Source organism: Trichoderma reesei, assembly GCF_000167675.1.
Source record: "Trichoderma reesei QM6a unplaced genomic scaffold TRIREscaffold_27, whole genome shotgun sequence".
Lineage (NCBI taxonomy): Eukaryota > Fungi > Ascomycota > Sordariomycetes > Hypocreales > Hypocreaceae > Trichoderma > Trichoderma reesei.
The window spans coordinates 233,851-260,190 of record NW_006711174.1 but is presented as its reverse complement, the minus strand read 5'-3'; the positions used below and the strand labels follow the sequence as shown (position 1 = coordinate 260,190).

The following is a 26,340-nucleotide window of genomic DNA, read 5'->3' as shown; positions in this document are numbered from 1 at the left end:
ATCCTGAATTAGGTGTACCTTATGTGGTAGAAAGAGCTGGCATATGTAGATAGTAGGTAGATACTCTATAGAGCTACTAGATACCTATACCAGCTCTACTCTATAGATGACACCTCTGTTCATAGATCTCATATTATCCAGGAGTAATTAATCCGTCTAGTAAATTGCATATCACTACCATGTCCAGATGAGGAAAGTCTACAGACAAAGTCAATCTGCAACTTCAACTTGCCTTAAGCGGTAGTACCTGGAAGAGTAATAGCATAAAAGTATATCCAGATAAACTTCAAAGCCGCCTCTCCTTCATACAACAAGTCCAAAGTCAATTGACTCCCCTGTCATGCCTCATCTTTATCGTCTCACAACACCACTCTATCCAAAACACAGACCCCCAATAACCCCAAACAACCCCTGCACATCTCCAACCCTCTCACACTCCGGACTGCATCACAACCATGTCCCTGTCTAGCCGCCTCAGCCGCCTCTCAAGGCCCGGCCTCTGCCAATTTCGATTCCACTTCCACTCCCACCTACACCTACACCTAAGTCTACACCTACAGCAGCGCATCGCAAGCCTAAGCTCGGCAAGCGTAGGCCGAGGCCGTGATGCCCTCCTGCGAAGGGTCTATGCGCCCTTTGCAGGGCTAGCCAAGGGCTCGCCAGAATATACAGCCCTGGCGCAGTCCGGCAGGGTCTGGGAAGACTATTTCCAGCCGGCAGACAGCGATCGATATGGGTACATCAAGTTGCAGCAGGTGGGTGCTATAGCAGCAGTAGATTCTAGTAGATTGACCTCGATCTAGCTAATGATATAACAGCAACATGCTGATACTCTTGACAATATCGACGACTGGAAAAGGTCCATCAAGGCAATGCCCAGCAGCACGACCATTCGCAGCCTGGTTCCCTAGTATGCGCATCAATCCGTGGCCATTGAGGACAACAAACTTCACCTTGGTCGTGCTGGCACGCTTAATGACCATCTCGAGAGCTTTCTTCCCAACCTCACATCCATGACCACCCATGAGCTGTCTCACACGTCCTTGCCAGATGTTCGTCCTCTTTGTCCTCACGCAGATGCCAGTCAGCTAGCAGAGCTACGCAATCACATCATCGCATCACACTGGGTCACAGAAGCTGCCCTACGAAACCCCGGGACGGCTGGAATTGCCGAAGACGAGATACGATGCCTTTCAGCCGTCCTCCTCAAGGACACACGCAGCGAGGTCATCTACAAACACGCGTGGGGCAAGAGAGTGCTTCTAGGAGACTACCGCTCAACCCCCATAGGTGTCAAGAGTAACCCCCTGCGCATCTTCCCTTACCACGACGAGGTCCCGGCATGCATGCGACGCTTCACCCAGTGGCGAGACAAGGTCACTCGGGAGAGGCGTCTCCATCCGCTTATTGCTGCCTGTCAAATGACTGCCTATTTCTTGCACATCCACCCATTCCTCGATGGCAACGGACGAGTTTCGAGGCTTTTGATGCAGGATTACATGGTTCGGCATGGCTATGTGCCGGTGGTTATACAGGGCTTGGATCGCCGGCGGTATATAGACATGATCTCTCGTGCGCAGGATGGCAAACCGGACGACTTTGTGACGACGATTCTCAGGACAGAATTGGAAGAGCTGAAGACGCTTGAGCTCCGCAAGATGACGACTAAACACGGCGTCTCCTAATAGATGGATATAGTAGATATAATACCCATCTGCCTTGTAACTCTTCTACTACCTCTACTTAGATATATCATAGCGGTCTCCTTCTGGTATCACCTCGACCAGTAAGTAATACTACTCGTATTCACTAGGTTCATTCAAGGTAGCATTGCCAAGCCAACGCACAGCCGAATCGATCCACGACCAGTCACTTGTTGCTGCGCTTGTTCATGCATGATCCAGTGCGTGACTCGTGCCTCTGGCGCTTAATTGCAGAGCCCGAGCGCCAATCAGGCTGCGTGCTGCACCACCATTACCCGCGCTGTTCAACTGCCTGCGGGCGGCGTCAGTGCGGCGATGGTTTGTGTTTCTGGGGTATTCCGGGGTCTTATGTATGTATATGCTAGGCTGGTTGGTAGTAGTAGTAGTACTGTAGTCTATATGCTGGGGTGTTGTTGTATTGCCAGTTTCAGCTATGTATTGGGTTTCTTTTGTTGCGGTGAAAGAGGATAAGGTAGGGTTTGGCAGGGTCGTATTAATCATGCCTACGGCCGTCTTGACCGACGTTTGGTAGGCATTGTGATGTTGTTTGTTCGTTGCCCATGACGCTGTTGGCCGGTCATCAGAATCACTGTGTGACAGACTTCTGCTGAAGCTTGTCCGAGAACAACACCCACTTGTTTTCTCTTTCAACGTATAACTGGTCTAGTTGTCATTCTCAATTACCTACATGTATGGAGGATGCATATAGGTTCGTATCGTACGAGGCGCGCAGGCTGAATGGCATGTAATGATAACAAAGTATGGCAGCTAGAGCTAGAAACCATTGTGCGAGATACGCCCTGGGATTGAATGTGTCTTTCGAGAACGCTCAAGACCAAACCTGGTCTGCGGATCAGAGCAAATTTAAGGACTGTTGGACTATAGATTATCGAAAGAGTTGACTGTTGGACTATAGATTATCGAAAGAGTTGACTTTGATAAGGACTGGGGCCAGTCTCGGGTGAATCTTGTCCAGTCATGTCGGATGTTCACACACGGCAGAATTCTTACCAAATCAAGATACTTGAAAAGCCTCTGTCAGATGTCTTTGACCTGTTGATAAAAACTGGTCGAATCCTTCTTTATATAGGCTGCTTTTAGTGTTGCGACAAGAACTGCCCATATTCGCTCAAAGTCCTCACCCAAGACAAGATAAGTAGAAGAAGATTGATCCCACGAGGTTATATTAGCAGTCAGTTAGAATGTGAAACTCGTATTGTTCTGTGACATAAATAATCTGCCCGACGCACCATGTCCCTCTGACTTATGAATGATTTCAGTAGCTGGAGCTACCCTAACTGACAGGTAGATATATAACATTCATCCCAGGTCTTACGTGATTTGATACCTATTCTATCAATGCAATAAGATTGTTCCTTTCATGATTTCCTTCAGGATTCGTTAGTTAGATGAAATCGGGGGTCTCGTCAATGGCTAGCATTGATAGCGCTTATCCCCTAGGGAATGCCAATGATCATTACGCATCAACGTGGTAAATAGAACTGGCAGATGAGTCAAATTGAAGGCATCTAGAGAATCTTCTCCTCATGTTAGCATCATGCCACTTCTGAAAACAATGTATATATAGATGCAGTGATTATATAGTCCTCAATTATCTATAAGAGACAATTCAGTGAGGGGACAAAATATTCTTTTGGCCTGTCTCTCTCGGTCAAGGACAGAGATATGGAAAGCCTCCCGCCCAAGATGTGTGTCTCTAGCTGCCTAGGGCCTTCCCTTGGATATGGGCTTACGAGTTGCTATTAGATATCTCGGGGTATCTGGAGCTAGCCACTAATTAGATGGTATGCTCGGTGGAATGAATGGGTCATGCCACTGTAAGTAACCCCCTCTAAGGCTCTTACCTATATATTAAGGTATGCCAATGCAGTCGCTATTTTGATAACTCCGCGTCTATCGCCTAACATGTAGCTCACATTACGAGAAGCTTCATCAAGAAGTAAGTAACCACTACGTTGATATCAGCCGAGCGATTGGTTTTCAAAGCGGCCTCTGGCTTTATAGATTATGAAAGACGTTGTCATCACTTGGAGAGGATGAGCCAATCTTAAACTCTCACACTGAAACATATCTCGTCCGTTTCTGATGTAAGTTCCTGTGCATCTGAGCATCAGAGATTCCTTTTACAAGCCTTCGACGACTGCCACCAGCTTCAAAAAATAAGAGCCTCAAAGACTCTCACCGTCCGTATTCGAGACAGTGTTCGGTTTGATCACAACATTTGGGAGGGAGATTGTCAGATAGGCCAGCCGCAATCATTATGTTCTGCAATCGAGTTGAACACAAGACAAAAATAGCCCCTTTCATGAAGAACGGTCTGCATGTTTCTGTTTACGCCAACTCCCCTTGTAAGACGCCGGCGTTGTAATGACATTTCGCCCATGGGCACCCAGTTCCATTGTTTATGTGCATACAAGCATTAGACAACCGGGCCATGAGTTTCCGTCGTCTGTCCTAGCTGATGACTGCTCCATATCCGACCATCACGAGGCACCGGATGCTCAGGTGCATCACCTCTCTAAGTGATGACTCTGTGCGGACTTGTTTACTTTGGGAGGACATCTCGATCTGACCAAAGTCATGTCGTCATTCTCTGTATGTATTTATAAAGCTGATGTTATCTCCATCTTAGGAGTTGGTCTTACACAAAACCCCCATAGTATTACGAGGGAGAGAAATTCCTCCTTGCTTGACCCTCCCGGCACCTCACACCACACAACATCCCAATCTACACCCGCGTAAACCCTGACCCAACAGCGAAACATGATCCCACACCGAACCCACTCAGCGGCCGCCTTCAGAAAGAGAAAAACGAAGAATTACGACGAGAGCAAACAAGCCGGCCCCCGAGTTGCCCCGGCTTCCTCAGCTCCCGCCGCTACGGACCATCCTTGTCCATCCCAACCCACAGGAGGAGCTCATCTCTTCCTTGGCGGTGCCGCTTACATGTGCATATATGTATGTGTGTTGGCCATGGCCATGCAGACACACATGCGCAGGAACATGGATTTTCCCTTGGCCAAACCTGGTAAGCTATATCACCACCCTGCGAGGAAGTGTGTTCTGGAGCAACTATTTAGGAAGATCTCGATGCTATGCTGACTGCTGCTGAGGTCCACGAGCCAACGGGGAGGCAACCAAATTTGCAGGCATAGGTCACTGCGATTGTTTTCCTCGAGCAGTCGAGTTATTCTTGGACATGCTCTTTCAAGAACTTGCACCGAGTTTATACTTACCAAACAATCTATATCCGGTAATGGTAACACACTATGAAAGTCTGCTTCACATAACAACACTCAGCTACCCAACGAAGCAGAAATAGCCCATCTCTCCACCAGGGCTAGCATCACCTCAGAGATTGCTCACTCATCCCCTTGAAGCTGACCTGTACCCTAGCCCATGTGGACCTTGTTCTCTTCCCCTAGTCCTATGTAGCAGTATCCGTCTCTTACATAGGCATGCCCCCGATTTCCTCCTCGGAGGGATCTCGTCGTCAGCACAGCCCCTACGCATCTACAATACACTGACAAATCAAGCAATCCTCCTCCAGCACAGAGACACGCACAAAACACTGAGGTTTTCATCCTTCGCCTCCGTTCTACAACCCATCAAAAGTCCGCTCGGGCCCGAGAGAACAAAAACCCTCGTAAATTAGGTAGTCAAGTGGCCGCTGACAAGGTCACCAAATAAAAACAAAGGCTCACGTCAGAACCATAAAAAACCCGCAGCAACACGCCCCCCCCCCCCAAGTCCGTCCATAGGTATCCATGCTCATCATTCTCTCAAGTTTGCTCCCTCCTCCTCCTTCTCCAAATCTTCGTTTTTTTTTTCAGTAGCATCGCGCATGCTTCTCCCTTCCCATTGAAACAACACTTCCCGCGCCCTCTGTTATAGTATGCCATCAGATGCTTCTGCCTCAGGGGGGCCTTATGTACGGTTCTATCATCCCAGTCAAACGATGGTCAAGTAAGAAATATGACGTGGAGACAGCTTTGCCCTTTCTCACATGGGGTGCGAAAACTACCTAAAGAACACTCGAGAGCTGCAAGCTACTCCGCACAATAGCCCAGCTGTTCCGCACCCCCCTTTATCTCCGACAACCTGCATTCCTCCTCACCCCAGCTCGCCTTCTTCAGCCTTGTACATACGAGGTTACATACATCCAATACCATGTAGGACTCCAATTCAGCGGCTCCATGCCTATCCCTAACGAATGGGGAAAGTCCATGCTCCTGGTATATACTATGTACCACACAGCTGCTCTCCTGCACCTTGAGACTTTCTTACCGGCGAGTATGCATATATGCATGTATCAAACAAGGGGCCCTGCTGCTCTACATCTGAATAACGTAAAGACCAGTGAGAACCAACTTATTACGTCTGATGAGCTACTACCTAGGTAGGTACATAGGGCCACGGTTATCGGCGTATAATGGATCCCTTTAGTTATGCCGCAAGTCATGTACTCCGTCATCAAGGCAACGGCATTACTCGTAATCTCGGTCAGCGAACGTTGGGCTCACCTTGAGCTATCCCATCTCGATTCGATCTACAAAGGGAGAGCCAGGTCCGACTACAACGTCCATCGCCATCTAGTCAACACACGCCGCTGCCTGTGTACAAGTCATCAAACAGCTGATTCAGTCAGGGCATGTAAGTAAGGTAAGGATTGCATGTGCCAACTCAGCATGTAAGCAACACGACCAGCCCTAGGACTTTAGCACATGGGTAATCAGCTCGCAAACCGCATCTTAATTGTGTCGCCGGTCATTAATCATCGCCTCGTAAAGAGAGAAAAAGCCGCAGTAACCTGAATCATTCCTACTCCTGTCTTCCGTGCCGTCACCCTGTCGTTTCCGGACAAGATGAATAATTCTAAGCTCTCGATCATCTCTTCTCATACAAATAAACCCCCCCTTTTCCTCCTTTCCAGTGTATTGATTCACCAACCCAGTCATTCCGAGTCATTCTTCCGCCAAGCCACGAGTAAGTCCTCACATCATTGTCTCCAGATACCCAACGATGACCGAGTGACATTCTGATCCTCACCCTCTCTTTCTCGTAATTCCATCACAATAGCCCTCAAAAGGACGGGCTCACACGGCACACCAGTGACCAGTGACCAACACCGAGCCAGGGGGGCAACCAACCAAGTCCTTCCAAGGACAGTCAAGCTACTAATAGGCAAGACTTCCAAGGATGAACGAGAAAAGTGATCGGGGACGTCAAAACGTCCGGGTTGCCCCGTGGTCGACTCACTAACAAGAGGTGCCCGCTTACCCCCTTCTCGATGAGAGGTAGACCGCCATATTTGTTATCCCTGACACACACTCACACAAACCACACACCCCTATTTGTCACCAAGCTGGATCCTTTTCCGTAGCTTCCAGGGACCGTGGAGAGAAAAGCGGGAGGAAAAACGACAACAATGCATCAGACAACACCCTTCTGCCATGAGGAGCGGCATGATCAAGGTGACGGGCTAAGACCGAGAATAGGAGCCGCGGCCTTCCTCGTTCAAGGAAGCGGCTGCTGCTTGTAGACACTCAACCGACGGAGGGAGACCGGGACCCTGGTTCATTAATCATCTAGCAGGTTCAAGGATGCATGAGAATGAAAGCAAAGAGGCGCTCGGGCTAATGCAAATAGCTGGCGGATCGATGGACATCCCCGCAGTCGTCCATCACAAAGCTCGTTCATCAGGTGTCATGGTTTCTGACGATGGATATTTCACTCATACAATCAGCAAGAAAGGAGAAACGGCGAGGAAGAGTCATAGCGTCGTGATATTCATAAAATGATAGAGCTGCAGATCAGGGAGAAGGGAAAGGATAAGAAGGAGATGGTCAAAAGGCCCAACCACAACCCCTTGTATGCTATGCCAATAGAACAGGATCAACTCCGCATTACATTGCAGCTGTGCTTTTTGAGACAGAACCGAATAGGTAGAAGAAAGAAAAAAACAGGGTGGTCATGCAAGTAAGATATTGACGTGAGCAGCCATCTACCAAACATGGAACATAAGCTGGGGTTGTGAAGCTGAAAAGGCGAAAGAGGAAAAGAAGGGGAACTGGGGGAAACAAGGTTGAAACAAGGAGATGAAGCAAGGCGCCACCTATGTGAAAAGCGACGGAAACTAATTGAAAGACAAGATGCAGAGGTGCTATAAGTAAGAGTTCCTGCGCCTCCCGGTGTGGTTTCATGCATACCTAGGATAATGCAGCAAGTTCGTGCCTCCCCTGCAAGTGCTATTTCCTCTAAGAATGGAACAAGAAAAGACAAAAAAGCATATGAGGTAGGCGCGCAAAAGGGAGAAAACATGTCAAGGGCAGCAGAGAGCCTCGGAAGCAGGTTAGCCAAGGCCGAGTAACGTCCGCTCAAGCAACAACATACTGTACGGCAGTCGTGCGCGCGTACACGCCCCTCCCCCCTTTTTGAGAGGGCTGAGCTTTCTCCCCGCACATCTTTCTCCTGGTCACCAAGCATTTTCGTCTTCCGATGCATCACCGCATCTCCTCTGGGGTCACAGTAGCTCCGTAGAAACCTCCTCCGTTGGCAGCGCACGCTAGACAGGTGCCGCCCCCGTAGACGCGCGTATGGCGAGTCCAGCCAGCTCCATCGCGATCGAGGACTGAGAGAATCTCGCCGTGGACGTCAACGTTAAGATGCCCGTGATCATCAGGCTTCGGGTCCAGACCGGAGGGAGGCGCAGGTGGCAGCAGCCCAACCGACGGTGGGTAGGAGCTGGGCGTAAAGACGGGATCCACGGATTCAGCCTTGGGCGACTGCGCTTGGGGAGAGTGAGCCCCGGGGGCGCTAATGGGGAGAGTCCGGGTGTAGGATCGGCGCCGAGGAATCGAGGCAGCGTCTGGGCTGCCAGTCTGGAAGGCAGTGGTGGACGTTGAGGACATGTAGTCAGGGTTGGGCTGGTGGATGAAGCTCTGGCTGCTGGGCGACGGCTCGTTGTTGTCCAAGGTGAAGACGGCTGTGCTCAGCTCCGGCGGAGTCAAAGGTGGCGCGGGAGGCAGCCGGGAGATGAAGGGTCCTGGCAGGGCACCGCCAGCGCCTCTCCAGTGCGAGTGCCGATCCGCCGCCGTGCTTGCTGTGGTCGTCGTCGTCGATGTTGCTGCCGCCACCGCCGCCCTCAGGTCTTCGTGCTGGTCGCCGACCCCTTGGATGCTCTTTTCATCGTCCATTGGCCCAAAGCGTGGCTTGTGCTGCCTCTGGAGCGGCGGGTTATTGGTGGGCAGAAGGGAAGCAGAGTCGCGCCTCTGGGCTGGTCTAAGCCATCGGTAGACGGCCTGCACACAGTAGCGTGCAATGATGACCAAGGCAAAAATAGACAGTCCGGTTCGAAGTGCCTCCCAGGAGGGCGGTTGGGCTTTCAAGTAATAATCGTAGCCGGCGCCGGGTAGGCCTCCACGGTTGGTTACTGGCATGGTGGACTGGGAGGTGACTGCTTATGGAAATTCGGCCTGGCGCCGTCAGCCGGGGTCCCTGCCAAGTCGCACTATTCCTGCGGTCAGACGGCACTCTTCTGCCCTACGGCGTTTGGTAGGGCGTTTGCGGAAGACCCAAGATACGGTTGAGGCGGTTGCCGTTTCGCAGCGGACGAGCAGGACTCTAATTGGCAACCTCCGGGCTTGTTTTCGAGGTCGGCACCCTCGGATATTGCTTTGCGGTAGCTCTGCCGTGTCTTGCTTTGTAAACGATGATGCCCTTCCTTTAAAGGACCCCAAGGCAGGATGTTGGACGCGGCGCAAGCCGAAGTGACACGGGAGCTGCGGCGCAAAGATGGCGAGTCGTGCGGACTGGGTGTTTAGCTGCCAGGAGCTGTTCCAGTGAGTGTCTTGGGTTGTCTCGTGTCGAAGTAGGCAGCAAGAAGCCTGTACAACATCGATAGGTCTTTGCCTCTGACAAGGGGGAGTGCTGCGCTACTCAGTTCCTTTCCGTTGCCGGTGGAATCAGAAAAAAAAAAGGAGAAACAGCTGACTAGAAAGAGCAAACGAGTGAGACACAACCACAATGGAAAGAGAACAAGAGATGTTCTGGTCGGGGTGAGATGAACCTTAATATAATTCTGAACAGGATGGGATAAGGTACTGGCGTGTCTCTCCTGCGCATGGCTTATTTCCCTCTTGTCTTCTTCGCAAACAGAGGGGCAAAGGGAGGAGAAAACTTCCCAAGTACGCTAGATCCCACCGGGGAAGCGCATAATACTTGTCGTCTGAATAGCAACAAGGCCAGACCAGAGGTGTCCAGCGGGAGTAGCCTCTCACCCACCCCAACAAGCAAGCAAGCTAGTAGCAAGAAGCAGTAGAGAAACATCCGAGGGAAAGGGGGGAGGGGGTGAGAGTATGGCCCGTGGCACCACTAGGGCAGAACAAACTCATGTCAAGTACGAAACAGGAGGCGTACGAAAGGCAGAGCCATGTAAGGATTTGGGCACGTCTGTACCTTGTGCGGAGCATGTACCGTCGAGAAAGACTGGTGATGCTGATGGCAGCTGGCTTTTGAGCCGGGGTTGAGGAAACATACTGGCAGGGTCTGTGCTGTGCTTGCCGGGCTGGGTGCTTGTGATTTGCCTCGCATGGCCTTGCATGGCATGGCATGGCATATGTGTGCTGCTTGCAGGAATGCCTGTCGTAGCACGCATGTATGTTTCCACTCGGGCCCCTCCGTCATCCAAGCTCACGAGAAGAAGCACCCTCCCACTGCCATGGGGTATTGGAGCCGGGAGAGTCAATGGCGGGTCGAGGGAGCAGGATGCGGAATTGGGATCGCGCCAAAGCGGTTGATCCTCCTGGTGGACGACGGGGCGTGTTCTGCAACATGGAGCGGCAGGGTGCGGTAGACCAGGCAGGAGAAGTGTAAGAACGACAACAAAAAGGACAGGTTCGCAGCCACTCTTGAGAACGCTTCCCCGGTGCGCGCGGGTTGGTAGTCCTACTGTCCCCCGTACATGCCATGTAGGTATGTACTATGCTAGCACAAGTCATGGTACGGTACTTGGTGCAGCAGGCGCCAAAGCAGCAAGGGACCGGAGAAGAGGGCGGCTCGAGACGAAGATCCCTGTTTTCAGCAGACAACAAGGCAGCCCGCCCAACTGACGGCGTCCCTGACTCGCCCCAAGGGCCTGGCTGAGCACGCAGCCATGGGAACTTATTTGGGGCATGTTTCAGTGCTCGGGCAGCGTCCCCGCCTGCCGTGTATTGTATTGCTTTCCGTGTGTGGTGTGCTGTGGTGTGCTGCGCTGTGGTGTGCTGGTCGGGCTCGGGCTCCGTATGTAGCAAGCAGCAGCAGAGGTCCACGGACTCCAGAGGCGGCTGGCTTTGGTGTTAGCGGTGCCCGCAACCGGCGGGAGCTGGCACTCGGAGACTGATGTTCAGCTGAGGTGAGCCCTATCGAGACACCCTTGGTGCGAGCCCATGGCTCTCCTTCTCTTGTCCTTCTCTCTCTCCGCCGTTCTGGAGACACAGGGCTCGCTGACAGAAACGATTGGCCAGATGCTCGCCATGTGGACGATCCGGGCAGGGCAGGGGACATGCTATAGGCATTCGCTGGCTCGCTGCTGCTTGTGTATCCCGAGAGTCAGCCGCGGCAGAGGGACAGCATGGAGTGAGTCGAACGCGGTCCAGCGCATGCCGGCACTGCGGCGATGCCTATTCGGGCAGGCTGGGAGGTCCGCAACCGGTACTTTGCAGCGACATGCTGTGGCTGATGCCCTCGTGCGGGTTTCGATCTCGTCTCAAGTCAGCACATGGTGGTTTGACGCAGAGTCAGTCCGTCCGTCAGATCCAAGCTGGCCAGAAACGGGCACAAGATCAGAGACGCAGCACAGGAGGAGCGAAAAGAGGGGAAGCGACCCCTCGGTCATGCTGCCGGGACAATCTGGAAGGTGCTGCACATGTTAGGTATTGCCTACCTACGGAAAAGCAGTCCAGAAGCAGGTCGGAACCGAGGTACCGCTACCAAGTCTCAGCGTTCGGTACAGGATCCGAGAGGACCAATATCAATAAGGGCTTGGTACCTGTACCTTGCGGCGTTCCAGCAGACACGGACCTCGGAGATGATCACGGCCGGAAACGGGTACATGTGGTAACAGGTACCTACAGTAGGCTACAAGTAGCGTACCTACATGCACGAGATACACGACTCAGACGGCTGTGATTTGCGCAGCATCAGAACCTGGAAGCGTCGAGCCGCGGGAATTGGCCCGTATAACCTCGTATACTTGCCCTGTTTCGTGTCCGCGTGCTGACGGACGTGGACGTGCTCGCAACTCATGAATCTGCTTCGGTGGCTGACCCGGCCCAAGCTAGGCCCTGCTTGAAGCGTGTGTGCACTGGCCACGGCGCATCTGGTGGCGTCCTGGGCTCCCGTCATTGCATTGGGGCCTGGAGGAGGACAGGAGTCGGATGGAAAAAGGGACAAAATACAGTACGTACGGCGCCGTGGCAGTCGGAATTGCCCCATGGCTCCCATGGAGTCCATTGCATGTAGGCTGGCCATTGGCTTCCATTCTGTCAAGGTCCCGCATGCAGCGCTTGTAGCGGCAAGTCACTCGCGGTGGGAGGCTCGCTTGCCCAGGGCCTGGTGGCTCAACTGCAGTGTACGTGGACAGTACCTGATACTAATACCGGACAAGACCTGTTCAGCTGAAAAGGCGCAGCCCTAAACTTGGCGATCGGAAGCGAGATTGCCTGCTGGATTGCTCTGCGTACAAAGCACAAGTACCTAGGTAGGTAGGTAGGAGAAGCACGATGCGTCGCCCCTCGCTCGCCGGGAAGAAGAAGAAGAAGCAGCAGCAGCAGCAGCAGCAAACAATTTGGATTGGAGTCAATCAATTCTGAACACGCTACAATGAAAAGGGCATGCATGTCCAGTAACCCGGTGCCAAACGATGCCAGGAACCGGTGTGGTTTGCGCATTGATTTGACTGGCAAATAGAGGCAAAGCTGCGTCAACTTGCATGGTCCAAGGCAGCTGAAAAACCTAGTGGATGCAGGATATGCGCGGGACATGGTGTGGCTGTTAATTTGCGTTAGCCAATGTTCTGCCGGCCAGACAGCAGCATCGAGTCACAGGGACCGTGAGATGCAAGCAGCCCCGATGTGACTGCGAGATGCGAGCCGGGGAGGGCGTCATGGTTGTGAGGAGGGGAGGAGGAGCAAGACGCAGGATGAGATGATGATGATGATGATGGTGATGGTGACGGGAATGGGAGTTAACGCAGGAGAGCCTAGTTAGTGCACCAGCGTGAATACATGTAGTAGTAGTATAAGGTATGCATCGACAACCACCCACCCAGCACAGACAGACACACACCTTGGCTCTCTCTTGGCTCTCTTTGGCAAGATCCGGTACTCGTACATGCTTCGTGCATGTCATCCATCGGCGACGTGCCCAACCTGAGCAAGCCTGAAAGGCAGCATGTCCTGGGCCACGGAACATGGCCGTCTTGAGAAAGTCGTGGACCTCTCTTCTTCAGTCTGCGCGCATGCGACCACTCCCGCGTCTGTCAGATTTAATTAATCCTCCCAGCTGGCGCATTCTCGCTCGTGATGCCACCTCGACGTGTAGGAATGCGTGATTGCCGAGGACTCTCGGACGTACTTCGTACTCTATTGCTCAGGCACCATTTCCGAGAACCCGATGCGACAATCTCGTCTGGCTCCCAGCAGCAGGAGGCGCATGCTGTCGATGAATTAGGCAGGCAATCAAACGGTCCCAGTTACAGCTCCTCTGGGCAATAGAATCTCAAGCCATCTCAAGCCATCCCAGGACGTGGCTGGCTCATCATGGAGAACCAGAAAGCCGGTAGCGAATCAAGCTGGACGAGTCTTGACCCGCGTTGGTTTGCCACGAGCTTGAAGCCAACCTGGAAATATTGAAGTCGGTACGTACAGGTACCTGGTCCCTGCACGGGTGGTAGCGGTTCGAAAGTGCAGTCGATACCTGCCCAGCTGACTTGCCCGCCAAGCCGCCAAACAAGAGCTTCTAGAACACGCCTCACCCACCTGCCGATCCCCACAGCGCCGAGCATCCACGTAGATTGAGAGTACTTGCACTCATGTGATAGGACCGCAATACATGCATTCCGCTGCAATACTGCATGTAATATGACATGGCAGCACTAATGTTTGCCAGTGGTCTTGATAAAGGCATGCCATGCAGTACCTACCTAGGACCCGACCTTCTTGCGCCACGTCTCTAGGTACCTAGGTAGGTAGGATGTGATCGTGCTACGTACTACCTAGTACTTCACTCTTGTGTCGGTAGAGGTACCCCTAGGGATGATAGAGTCGCTTCGGTACCTGCCGCATTCATACGGAGGTTGACGCCTTCCGTTTCTCAATGCCCACTTTTCGCCTTCCTCTTTTCCACTTCATTGCCCAGGCACCTGATGCCACCTGTGAGTCCGTCCTGCCTTCCGCTTCTTTGATGAGAAAAGTCGTTACGTACTTCGTACTTGCCGTGTCGATAAGGTACTAACGTCGCTTCCCTTGCTCAGCGGCAATTGGACACGCACCATGATCTAGGTAGGTAGGTACTACTTACCTCCCAACCAACAGGAAACTTGTTCCGACTCTTCTCTTGCTCACACATTCACACTCACCACGATCTCTGCCCCAGCGACCAAGTCCAGCTCAGCCTCACTCCGCGCCCTTTCGGCGAAACAACGTGCGCAAGCGCATCGTTGTCCCGATCGATCGCAATTGAGAATCCCGACTATTGAGGACATCGACGCTACGCCACGCTCTGCTGAATCTCCAGCTCTCCGGTTGGCTCAGGTCAAGGTAGTCGTCATTCGTGGGGCCGCAGACCTCTCCGATCCAGAGCAGAGACCTCGCACCAGGCCAAACACAGACTTGGACGCGGACGCAGGCGCAGATGCAGAATGCCGGTTCTTTGCCGCTCCCACCGTCATTTGGTCTCTTTTTTCAGCTCGCCGTGGACCGAACCCTGGCTAGCTCGACCGCTGCGGCTCTGCAGCCTGACCTCCTTGACCCAGTTTGATGCACTCACACTACCTCTGGCACCAGCTTCCAGGTAACTACCTATGCATACTGCATTACCCGTAAGGTACTGCACCACAAACCGGTCTTTTCTGGTTACCTTGCGAATACAATAGCGGCCATGGAGTGCGAGATATGCATCCCGGCCTGCCATGCTGCACCACTCCTTACTGTCTGAACATCAACATCGAGTCCAGGCTGCGTCCAAGAGGCATCGTCTTCGCTGCTTCCCCTCCTCGCTGCTGCCACCTGCAGTCTAGCCATGCTACTTGAAGCGCATGAATCGGGCACTACCAAGCTATTTGCTTTTGGGCGGTGTGTGACACGACTCAGGACGGATCAGCTCGATGCCGACTCTCACTCCGGTACATTCTGGCTCTGGCCTCAGGTTGTCTCCTGTTTCTCTACACCGCCCGTCTGACCGTGATCGTGACCGTGCGTCCGTGGAAAAAGCTCCCTTGACGAGACAGAGGCCCGATGCCCTGCTTCTCTTCGATGCAAGCCCCCTGCGTCAGCAAAGTCAGCTTGGGCCGCGGTCCTAACGACCGCGAAGGCGGGTGTGCCCAGTCCTGCCGCCTTCAGACAAACTGTGGTTTCCCGGGAAAACTTCATCCAGGACACCAATTCCGCTGTCGAGGGTGTTTCCGTCAGCCTTACCACGATGGACGCACCCCTCCCCCGCCTGGTCAGCATGCTATTACTGATCTCCCCCACCTACTCACTTCAAATTGGCACGTCTGAGCACTAAACAAGGTGCTGGATCTGGGCGTTAATGGATGAAAAGTGGTCGATTTACAGGCGCTGTCCTATGGAGCCACATGCAATGCCAACGCTAGCATGGGCGACGACAGCAAATCACGACGTGCAGAGGTACAGCACCTCACGTCGTTCAGGCCACAACCCGTCATCGAACTTGGTATGTACTCGAACAGAACGGCGGGTCCCGCAATGCAGCCTTCGCAACTTGCCGCCTGGGCACGCCTGAGCTCTTACTGACGAGAGAGTGCTGATAGTACTCCAGGCCTCAGCGCCCCAGCACCAAGCACGCCGTAATATGCGCCCCCTTGCGCCCTCGAGACGTTCCCGCATGACGTGTCTCGATGTTTGTGCAACCGCAAGTTGGACGACTAGTGATGTCGAGTCTCTTGCCAGGTGCCACGTCGGCATGCCTCGTTGTTGGCGTGGGGCAGGCGAGATCTCAGGCCGACAAGCATCCGCCTCTTGGCGATGAACATGGCGTTACCTCGAGCACTCATTCGATGGACTTCTCCCGTTTGCCACTGTGACGGTGAGCATCCTCGTCTCGACTTTCGTTGTTGGTGATATTTGACCCGTTTGCTGTTCCTGTTCGAAATGTTGGCGGAGCCTCCTGCAAGCTATCGGGCGTCTATCGGACATCTATGTATTGACGCCCCAGCTGAAACAACTTCGCCTTTCCACCTGACTACACCGCAGTCAAGATTTCTCTTCTACGTGGCATCGGGTCGATCCATTACACATTTGATGCGTTGCTCCTTTGGCGAGTGCCGGTCCGGCATGGCGAGTCCTAGTCACGGCCTCGTGACTGGCGTTTCACCGCATTAGACTGCATATAGGCACGGTCATTGGACTCCTGCAATCCTTTACACTCCGCAAATGGACTCCTTGGGATCCTGCCATAGATCCCCAGGCGATAGCCATGCCTCGGAGCCGGCCTCGAGCATAAGCGCCGCGATAGGAGCTGGTAATTGTAATTGCACCGATTCGCCAGTACCAAACCTCAGGACGCGGGAGGATCATGTTGCGCAGCAGCACGGCGCGGCACAATGACACAAGGTATCGCTCAGCCCAGATGTTTGCCTGCCGTACCTGACATGACTCGCCAGATCGTTGGCATGACGGCGGCCAGAGGACGCGGGACGCGAAGCAGTTGGCCTCGATGCCAGGCGACTTTACACGGACAGACGCAGCGGTGTCGAACGCTGGACCAGTCATGGCCGCCAGCTTACGGCGTCTTCATACAGGCACCTTGACTCTGCTGCTCACCTGACGCGCGCACTATGCAAGCCGCCCGAGCCGGTCGCCGGCTGGATCCTCAACTCCCTGAAGCGGTACCATGCAGTCCCACCCAACTCCGGCACGCCCATGGCCGGGGCCGTTGGTCGGCCTCGAATGTTTGACTCGGCGCCTGCTGTTTGATGCTTCATTGGTCCAGATTACTGACTGACGAGGACCCGACGATGGTGGCGGCGAGTATTGATGTTCCCGGGGCTGAAGCCTATACCATTCTGGTCGGGGAATGTCATCGCTCGTGTCGCCTCAGAATCTCACGCGCGGAGAAATGCTTGGCATTTGGCCGCCTGGCCACCTGGTTGGACGCGGCCCCAGCTGTCCGGGCACCGTCCCCGGAGGAGGCTGGTAGAGATGGACCAGTCGGGTCCGAGGTGGCCACCAGCTTTACAAGTTCTAGCCTCGACCATGCGCACAACTCAAGGAAAGAATAGGAGCACCCTTCTCAAGCACCGCCTGAGTTGTCATGTATACGAAAATACGGCAGCGAGAGTGCTCGCCACGGCTTCCCAATAGCATCCGTGTCGCCGCATTGGGGACCACGACTCTGCCGCCAGAGCAGTCGGGGTCCCCTTACCCTGCCATGTCCGAATATGCCGGTCCGAGGTCCGCGCAATCGTTTCCCTCTTGAGGCTTAACCATGTCACAGTGCCGTTGCAGAGCGTTGGTTGATGTGCGACTTGACTCGGTCAACAACAGCCCATTGCTTCAGCATGGCATGCTAACACCGCTTCTACGATGTTGTTGGACAAACGGAATACGCCACACTGGGAAAAAGGGGTATGAAGAATCAAGGAATTTGTAAGATTGTTGACCTCCAGCGCCGGACCCGCCCCCCAAGAGTCGTTCCTATAGTGCCACATGCGCTCCGCTCGTCAACCGCTATATACTTCTCTTCCAAGAAGACAAAACTAGCCACGCAAACCGCTCTAAAACAAGAAAAGATGCATCTCGTCAGTGCTTCCACTGATGTAACAAATGGGCAGAAAAGCAGGTGCCCCCTCAAATCAGCCACGTACACGCGCAAACATCTGATGCCCTCGATCACTTAAAACTAAGAAGGGAGAGAAAAGAGTAAGCTGGGAAGCTCGAACCCCCCCCCCCCCCCCCCAAAATAGGATGGGGTGTCCTTTGTTTCCAGGAAAGCTCCCCAGAGCAAAAAAAAGGTAAGGAGAGAAACCAAGGACGAAAGGGAGACTCTTGCAATCATAGTGAGCGGCATCTTTCGTTTTCCCCCCTTCACTCTCTCTTTATCGAGTGCCATGTGGTTCCTTTTATGGAGCGTCGTCATCGTGGTGTTGTCGTCCCACCCAGTGTGCCCCTGAACACCGCTCTCGGGTTGGTGCGCATGTGTGTGCGCGTGTGAAAATAGCAGATGAGAGAATTCGAAAAAGAAATGTCGAAGATAAGAAGGGGGAAGAAAAAGGATAAATGTGATATAAGCAAAAAAAAAGGTGAGATGATAGAATCACATCACCGCAAAATCCATGGGCTCACCCCCTGCCGTCGTCGACCCGTCCATGTCATGTACCTCGCGCTCCTCCTCCATCATGTCAATGAGGCTGTCGAGGTTGGCGTCGAGGACCTCGCCGTCCTTTGTGTCGAGGCAGCGCTTGAGCAGGCGCCGGTACTTCTCAATCTTGTCGCCCACGCCCACCATGCTTAGGGCGTCGACGTACTCCGTCTCCGCCTGGCGCTGCTCCATGAGCATCTGGCTCAGCTGGCGCGCAAGGGCGAGCCGCTCCTCGTATGAGTCGTCCTGCATGCTGGTGCCGTTGGGGTTATTGCTATTGCTGCTACTACTGCCGCCGCCGCCACCAACACCACCAACACCACCACCGCCATCACCGCCGCTGGCGTTGCCGTTCAGCTTGCTCATCTCGTTCTCCACCGCCTGCTGGATATGCAGCCTGTTCTGGTGGGTGATGAGCGAGAGGACGTTGTGCCGGACGAGATTGGCTTCGCTCATGACCTTGGCGGCCACGTCGTCGGGCTCTAGCTGGGCCTCGAGCTCCGTGATTTGCTGCCGGACGAGGTTCAGCTCGGCCTGGGTATTCGTCAAGATGCGCCGCGCCTCGGCCTCGGCCACGTCCTTTTCGTGCCACTCCTCGTCGTAGCTCTTGGCGAGCTGCTGAAACTTCTCCATGATGAGCGGGGAGATGCGCGAGTGCACCGTCGTGGCCGCCGCTGATTGGAAGGACGGCGCGGGCTTGCGCACCTTGCTGTCGCCTCCCGCACCGCCAGACGAGGAGAAGGCGTCGCGGAAGGTGGCGCGGCGCTGCGAGTCGGGCGCAAAGGGCGACGACGACCGCTGGGGCGCGCGGTCCTTTTTCGCCGCGTTGAGCTCCATGATGAGGTCCTCTGCGCGGAGGCCCTCGAGGTTGGCAATGTCAGTCGAGGCGTTGCGGCCCAGCAGCGCGCGGATGCACTTCCTGGCGTTGCGCATCGCCGCCAGGTGCAGCGCCGTGTTGCCGTCGTTGTCCTGCACGTCAATGAGCCGCTGGAAGGCGCTCGGCTCCAGCGCCTCCTGCAGCTTGTTGAGGATGTTGTCGAGGTAGTAGCGCGAGCACGACGGGCTGTAGACGCGCCCGTTCTTCATGATGGCGGCGTGGTGGATGACGGTGCACCCCTGGCTGTCCCTGACGTCGACCGTCTCGAAGAGCTCCTTCATAACGGCGGGGAACGTCTGCTTGTCGTAGCAGTTGGTGAAGTTGACGGACCGCATAAAGGGCGTCTCGCCGCGGATGTTGCGCACGGCCACGTCTGCGTTGAACCGCTTGAGCTGCTTGATCACGTCCACGTCGCCCATAGCGGAGGCCCAGTGCAGGGCCGTGTGGTTCTCGGCATCAATAAGCCAGTTGGGCTGGAAGTTGGGCGGCGGATCGGGCTTCACTGCCGGCTGCTCATTTCTAGAAAGGAGGAAGTAGTCGAGAAGCTCGTCCCCGTACACGGCGTGCTGCTGCTCCGTGAGGTCCTGCAACTGCTCCTCCCTCTTGCGCTTGCGGTGGCCCGTCGACATGTGGCCCATGTCGTAGCGGTCGTCTTCGGCGACGTACGAGGCCGACGCCACGGTGAGGTTGTCGGGCGTGTCCTCTTCCACGCCGCCCATGACGACCTCGCTGTTGTCGTACTCCTCGACGACAGGCATGGCGGCTGCTGCCGGGTTAGTGACGCTGGGTGCCATGCCGGCGGCGGCCTTGGACCTACCCGAATTCCATTTGGGAAGTGGAGGACGGGATTTGGGTGCTTTGGGCTTGCTGGCGTGCCTGGGGGCTGGAGGCGGGCTCTCGTCGCCGGGGACGAACTGGAAGATGGGCCGTATTCGCTCGTAGACGCTGTGCCGCTGTGCCAGGGCCTCGCCGGCCTCGAGGGGGATCCATGTCCCCTGGTATTTTCCGTAGCCGCCCTGGATCTTTTCGTGGACGTCCTTTTGTACGTCTCTCTCGAGGATTCTCGTTCGGGCCGGCTTGTCGAAGCCGGCGGCTTTTAGGATGTGGGTTGCGTTGATCCAGTCATCGTGCCTCCTTCGCATGACATGTTCCTTGAGGTCGCCGCCGAATTGGAACTCGTAGACGGGGATCTAGCGAGAGATGTGTTAGTTTATGAGGTGCTGATTAGATAGAAGCGACATCTATGCTTTGTGCAGTTTATGCGCCATAATGAGAACAGAGAACCAAGAGCTAGGAGGAGACAATAACAGGAAGACGCCCTCATAGCGACTACAATAGCTTCTTGTGCCCATTTCGATGAATCGCATTGACAATTCCCGATGGCTCCTTTCGTGTGCTTCCAGCCACTCCTATCACTCTGTTTTCAAGGCTGCTCTCCCTGCCACACAACTTTTCACCTCCTATAGCCTTTTGCTGCATCCAAAATCGACAAGGGAAATCTCTTACTCCACTGTACGTGGCACTGTAGATGCCGCCGCTCGCATTGCCCTTGACCATCTCGACGATGGGTCGGATTCCGGCGCAAGAGCGTCGAGGCTGAAGACGTCAATCAACAAAACCCGAGGGGATCTTGGAGCAAGGAGCAACGGCGGGTTGAAGCTGCTATGGCGCGGGACGGCGGTCGCTGGTCGGGGGCATGCAGAGCGTTTGCGGTTGGGGCGTCGCCATAAGCATCAAGCATGAGGCGGCAGCTGGGCTTTGGCGGAGCTGGAAGCAAATTCGGCACGTCTGCGACGCGGTTCGAGGGGGAGGAGACGCGATGAACGCGAAACCACTTTAACCTGAGCCGTGGCCACAGCCTTTTGCGCTTCCTGCCTGAGGCGCCACAGCTGCTTATCTGCCACACACACCTTTGTGTCCGCTTATCGGCCCCACGTGATGCGGGTGTGGCTGGGGCAGCATTTGGGGGGGAAAGCATTTGGGGGAGATTTTAGGTGTGGCTGGTAGCTCAGCTCCAAATGTGGACGGTGCGAGACATGCAATGGCCAATCACCCTCGACCACAACTCCAGACCCCGAACGATTTCCTGAGATTCGACGAGGCTACCCAAGGCTGCGTTGATATACCCAGGGCTGAGCATACGGCTACCGAGAGGCTCTCAGTGATCCTGCCCAATGCTGCGGATGCTGTGATTTGAGGCTGGGCAAGCACAGGCAAGAGGCAATTCTGCATCGGACACGAAACCCCGTGGCAGCAGCAAACAACGACACCAACGCCACACAAAGGGGGGGGGAAACAGCTCGATCCGCCGAAACGAAACGGGCGAGGCACCGCGGAGGACGACGGCAACGACGCGGCCGCGATCTGAATTTCCGGGCTCGGGCTACGCTCACGGACGCGAAAATGACGGAAATACTGCACAATGCCCCGATTGTGCTGGACAACGGCTCGGGCACCATCCGCGCGGGCTTCGCGGGCGAGGACCTGCCCAAGTGCTTCTTCCCCTCGTGGGTCGGCCGGCCGAAGCACCTGCGCGTCCTGGCCGGCGCGCTCGAGGGCGACCTCTTTATAGGCAACAAGGCTTCCACCGAGCTGAGGGGCCTGCTCAAGATCCACTACCCGCTGGAGCACGGTGTCGTGACCGACTGGGACGACATGGAGCGGATCTGGGAGTATGTGTACGGCGAGGGACTCAAGACGCTGAGCGAGGAGGTTCGTTCTTTCTTTTTTTAATTTCCTTGCGTGATGCTGCTGCGCGCGAGCAGTTGGTTTTTGAGGACGAGAACGGCGCTGACTAGGTCACCTCCACAGCACCCAGTTCTGTTGACAGAGCCTCCGCTGAATCCTCGGAGCAATCGCGACACGGCGGCGCAGATTCTGTTTGAGACGTTCAACGTGCCCGCGCTGCACACGTCGATCCAGGCGGTGCTGTCGCTCTACGCCAGCGGGCGGACGACGGGCATCGTGCTCGACTCGGGCGACGGCGTGTCGCATGCGGTTCCCGTGTACGAGGGCTTTGCCATGCCCAGCAGCATACAGCGCATCGACGTCGCGGGCCGCGACGTGACGGAGTATCTGCAGACGCTGCTGCGCAAGAGCGGCTACATCTTTCACACGAGCGCGGAGAAGGAGGTTGTCCGGCTGATCAAGGAGAGCGTGTCTTATGTGGCGCATGACCCGAAGAAGGAGGAGAGGGACTGGATCGGGGTGAAGCCGAACGAGAGCAAGTTTGCCGAATACGTGCTGCCAGACGGGCACAAGCTCAAGGTTAGTCTGGCGTTTGAGGACCATATGGTTGGGTTAACTCTCCGGGTACTGACTGTTTGGTTAGATTGGCGCTGAGCGGTTCAGGGCTCCGGAGATTCTCTTTGACCCTGAGATTATCGGCCAGGAGTATCCTGGCGTGCACCAGATTGTTGTGGATGCCATCAGCCGCACCGACTTGGATCTCCGGAAGTCGCTGTACAGCAACATTGTGCTGTCTGGAGGCAGCACGCTGACAAAGGGCTTTGGTGACCGACTCCTGACGGAACTGCAGAAGCTGGCGGTCAAGGACATGAGGATAAAGATTTTTGCGCCGCCAGAGCGCAAGTATTCGACTTGGATTGGAGGAAGCATTCTCGCTGGTTTGAGCACCTTCCGCAAGGTGAGTCCCCCCCTGTTTACCATTTTCCGTTTCCTTTTCCCCTCTCCCTTCAAGCTGCTGTAGGTTTGAATGGGCGTCCGCTAACGGCGAGACAGATGCTGGTGAGCATTGACGACTGGCATGAAAACCCGGATATCATCCACACGAAGTTTACATGATTTACGACTTGGGGCGGGCGTATCGGCATAGAGGCGAGCGAGAGTCTTTGCATGTCTGCTGCTTTGGTTACGTACTATTGACATTTTCTCATGAGGCTCACGCGGCACGTCGGCAGCTCTCCAGAGGAATAGAAGGCTGAGAAATGGAAGAACTGGAAGCCAATGAAGAAAGAAAAGGGGAAAAAAGGCCAAAAAAAATATGAAAATTGAGGAGGTTCAGGAGGAGGCTAGAGGTTGGTTCATGATGAGGGTGTGGACGGAAGGTGTGAGTGTTGTACACTAATCTTGTCCTTTTTTTCACCTGTTACTGTCACGCAAAAGACACCACCACTTGGCTTATGATACAAAGATACGGGAGGACAGGGTGTTGATTTCTTGTTTCGTTTTCTTTTGCGAGGAGCAAGCGAGCGGGCATTAGACGAGGGAGTTGTAGGGAACTTTGTCTGATAGATGAAGAGAGAGCCTAATGATACCCCGATTTTGCAGTTGACGGATGGTTTGGTTTCTCTGGTACTGAGTGATGTTCATTGAGTTGAAAAGCTGTTCGTGATATAGTACTATTATCACCACCACTTCCTCACCATGGTCGACACTCTCCTCCACTTGTGTGTGTCTTTTTGTGAAGGTTTCTGGTCGGTGGAGGAAAGGTTTGTAGTTGGGTTGAGTGAGTGAGGAACAGCATCGCGCGCCTTGTCATTAGCGAGGCAAAAACAGCAATGGTTTCGTGGTCTAGTTGGTCATGACATTTCGTTAACAGTTTCTCCGTTGACACCACCGAAAAGGTCCCCGGTTCGAGCCCGGGCGAGATCATTCTTTTTTTTTTCTTCCAGGGCCCATTCTCTTTCAAATTGCTTTTCCAAGTGTTGTTTGGCTGAGAATTTCAGTAGTGTACTCGTACGTGGTTTCGAGGGGTCCAAAGGGAAGGAGGTTGAGCGAGAGGTGCTATCGAGTCGTTGTCCTGTCATGCAAGTACCTACTCAGTAGTTCGGCTCGATGTTTGCCCTGCAACTTGAAGCATTATCGAGGAGGAAATCACAGATGAGAACTCATTGTGAGGGCAAGTATTCTCTCAATTGACCATTACAGAAATTCTAATATTATCCGTTTTCCCCCGTTACTTTTTCGCCCGATCAAAAGCACCGTTGCATCTAATCTCCATCCGACAGCTTGTCCTGTCCCGTCCATCAAAACCAATACCGTAAACTCCATTAGAATCCCAGAATGAAAAGCCCATGAACAAGGCTGGGGGGTATATAATCGTGATTGTCGTAATCCATAACAACCTCCTTACTCCTTCCTCTCCCTGGGGAAAAAAAAAAAAAACACCAAAGCAAGTAGTAAAAAGCGCCCGCCCTACTTGCGAGCAAACGCACCGCCGACCCGCGACGCCCACGCCCTCGCCTTTTCGCTCACCGAGCTGGCGACACTACCGGCGCTCGAGACGCTGCTCCCGGCATCGCTCGTCTTGCGACGGCCGCCGCCATAGACGTTGCCCGCGCCGCCGCGGCCGACGTGGCCGCGCTCCGGGTTGCCGAGCGGCGGGCTCGTCTCCAGCGAGTTGAGGAGGGCGGACTGCAGCTCGTCGGCCTGGTGGACGTTGCCGGCGCCGCCGATGCCGGAGAAGAAGCGCTGGTTGGGCAGGTGTCGGGGCTGCTGCGCCGAGGAGGATGAAGTTGTTGTGGTTGTTGTGGCCGTTGAGGTTGCTGTCGAGGGGAGGAGGGCAGAGGTGCGAAAGGTGTTGCCTGCGCCGCCGCGGCCGGAGCGGAAGTAGTTTGTCTGGGAGGGGGCGGATTCGGTGAAGATGTACTTGACAGGCATTGTGGCGGTTGTTGTTGATTTTTTTTTTGTGTGAAGAGTAGGTGTTGTTGATGGTTTGTTTTTCTGATTCTGATGTAGTAGGAGAGGTGTGTGTTGCAGAGGTTTGTAGGTGACTTCGTATGGGTTGAGTTGTGGTAATGTGTGTTTGGTTCCGTTCGACAAGAGTTGTTTGGGGTCGATTCAAGTATACGAGCAGAGAATGGTCTCCAACGTTCTTGACGACTTGTAGCTTGAGCTCGGATTGTTTGTAGCAAGATGATGATTCACTTCTCCAGAGTCAAGAGCAGTCCCCCCCACGATGGGCCCTCGCGCCTCTTATACGACTACAAACCGCCCATCAAGGTTGAAAGGTCACACAGGCAACCAGGGCAAGCCTCAAACCTTTGCACAAGGTTCAAGTCACCAGACCCCAAACAAGGCCAGACCGGGACTAGTAGCAGTGGAAAAGCTGCTAGTACTACAACGTTAAGCCAACGCCGACAGAAGGCAAAGAAGAAGAAAAAAAAATCTTTTTTTCCCCTTCCTTCTTTTCTTCTTTCGTCTTCTTCTGCTCCAGCTAAGCTCCTTCCTTCTCTTTGTTGCCCCTGGGGGCCGTCTCCGCTCTTCCGCCCTGATTTTCCGCTGATCCAATTCTCTTCCCATGGCAAAGAGAATCCACTTTCGACCCCGTGCTCAGCAGACAAGGATTTTTTTTTCCCTTCTTTCTTTTCCTTCTTCACTGCTGCGCTTCTCTTCGGTTCGGGCTCTTTTCTGTAATTTTTTTCCCCCGCAAAACGCTATGCTGGAGACGGACTGGGGCGATGGAGCTTCCCATTCAGGCCCCACTAAATTTCAAGGTTGGCGCTGAATTCCAGCCACTCGCGTTGACTTTGAGGCTTTCCTCAGGTGCGCAGTCCCAGAAATGAGGGGGGGACGCCCCTCCCGTCTCTGTGCAGACACCTCGTGTCTACCTGCTGCCATCACATCATGAACACGAGTATCTCTAAGGTAGAATTGCATTTCCCCCTTACGCTGGCCAGATCCGACCGGAGCTCGGCGACGAAACTTGGAGGCGGCCTTGCAGCGGCTTTTTTTTTTTTTTCTCTGCTCAGGGGGGGTTTTTTTGTCCGCTAACGATGCTGAATCCACTTGCTCGGTGCCTCTGGTGACCCGATGGCGTGCGTCACGAGGGCCCTGGCAGAGTTTGTTGTAGGTAATGGGAACTGACGAGGGCGCCTGGAATGGGTTTGGCGTTGCTCGTGGGGCGTTTCATTGGTTTTGGTTCTTTTTTTTTTTTTTTTTTTTTTTTTTTTTTTCGTCTTTCTTTCTGAGTTGGCATTGTGAGACCCGAGGACGCGAGATGACATGGAGATTTTGGGACAGTGGCCCAGTTCAGTTCATCTTGCAGCTCACATTAGTATAGGGGGTTCAGCAATATGCATGGGTTGAATGTCATCCAAAGACGATCTTCAATTGGACCACGAGGACATTGTGCTCGAAATAACACCTGTCTTCAACGAGCAGATTCTGAAAACACAAACATTGCCAACGTTTTTC

At 54.1% G+C, this 26,340-nt stretch overlaps 4 protein-coding genes across 4 annotated transcripts; 1 reads left to right on the top strand and 3 right to left on the bottom strand.

Annotated features, from left to right (window-relative positions):
• Positions 1 to 8,227: 8,227 nt before the first annotated feature.
• Positions 8,228 to 9,695, bottom strand: TRIREDRAFT_81756 (uncharacterized protein; the record flags this gene model as incomplete). The annotated part of the gene is made up of 1 exon (XM_006968906.1): positions 8,228 to 9,695. The coding sequence occupies exon 1, from the start codon at positions 9,161 to 9,163 to the stop codon at positions 8,228 to 8,230; it is 936 nt and encodes a 311-aa protein (XP_006968968.1). The 5' UTR covers positions 9,164 to 9,695.
• Positions 9,696 to 18,260: 8,565 nt separating this feature from the next.
• Positions 18,261 to 20,739, bottom strand: TRIREDRAFT_5664 (DNA-binding domain-containing/ankyrin domain-containing protein; the record flags this gene model as incomplete). Its single annotated transcript, XM_006968857.1, has 3 exons — positions 18,261 to 18,551; positions 18,624 to 20,372; positions 20,689 to 20,739. The coding sequence occupies 3 exons, from the start codon at positions 20,737 to 20,739 to the stop codon at positions 18,261 to 18,263; spliced, it is 2,091 nt and encodes a 696-aa protein (XP_006968919.1).
• Positions 20,740 to 21,582: 843 nt separating this feature from the next.
• On the top strand, positions 21,583 to 23,055 carry ro-4 (centractin; the record flags this gene model as incomplete). Its single annotated transcript, XM_006968968.1, has 4 exons — positions 21,583 to 21,894; positions 21,994 to 22,449; positions 22,514 to 22,828; positions 22,924 to 23,055. The coding sequence occupies 4 exons, from the start codon at positions 21,586 to 21,588 to the stop codon at positions 22,984 to 22,986; spliced, it is 1,143 nt and encodes a 380-aa protein (XP_006969030.1). The 3' UTR covers positions 22,987 to 23,055.
• Positions 23,056 to 24,194: 1,139 nt separating this feature from the next.
• TRIREDRAFT_111527 (uncharacterized protein) lies at positions 24,195 to 24,804 on the bottom strand (the record flags this gene model as incomplete). The annotated part of the gene is made up of 2 exons (XM_006968905.1): positions 24,195 to 24,289; positions 24,360 to 24,804. The coding sequence occupies 2 exons, from the start codon at positions 24,802 to 24,804 to the stop codon at positions 24,195 to 24,197; spliced, it is 540 nt and encodes a 179-aa protein (XP_006968967.1).
• Positions 24,805 to 26,340: the final 1,536 nt, after the last annotated feature.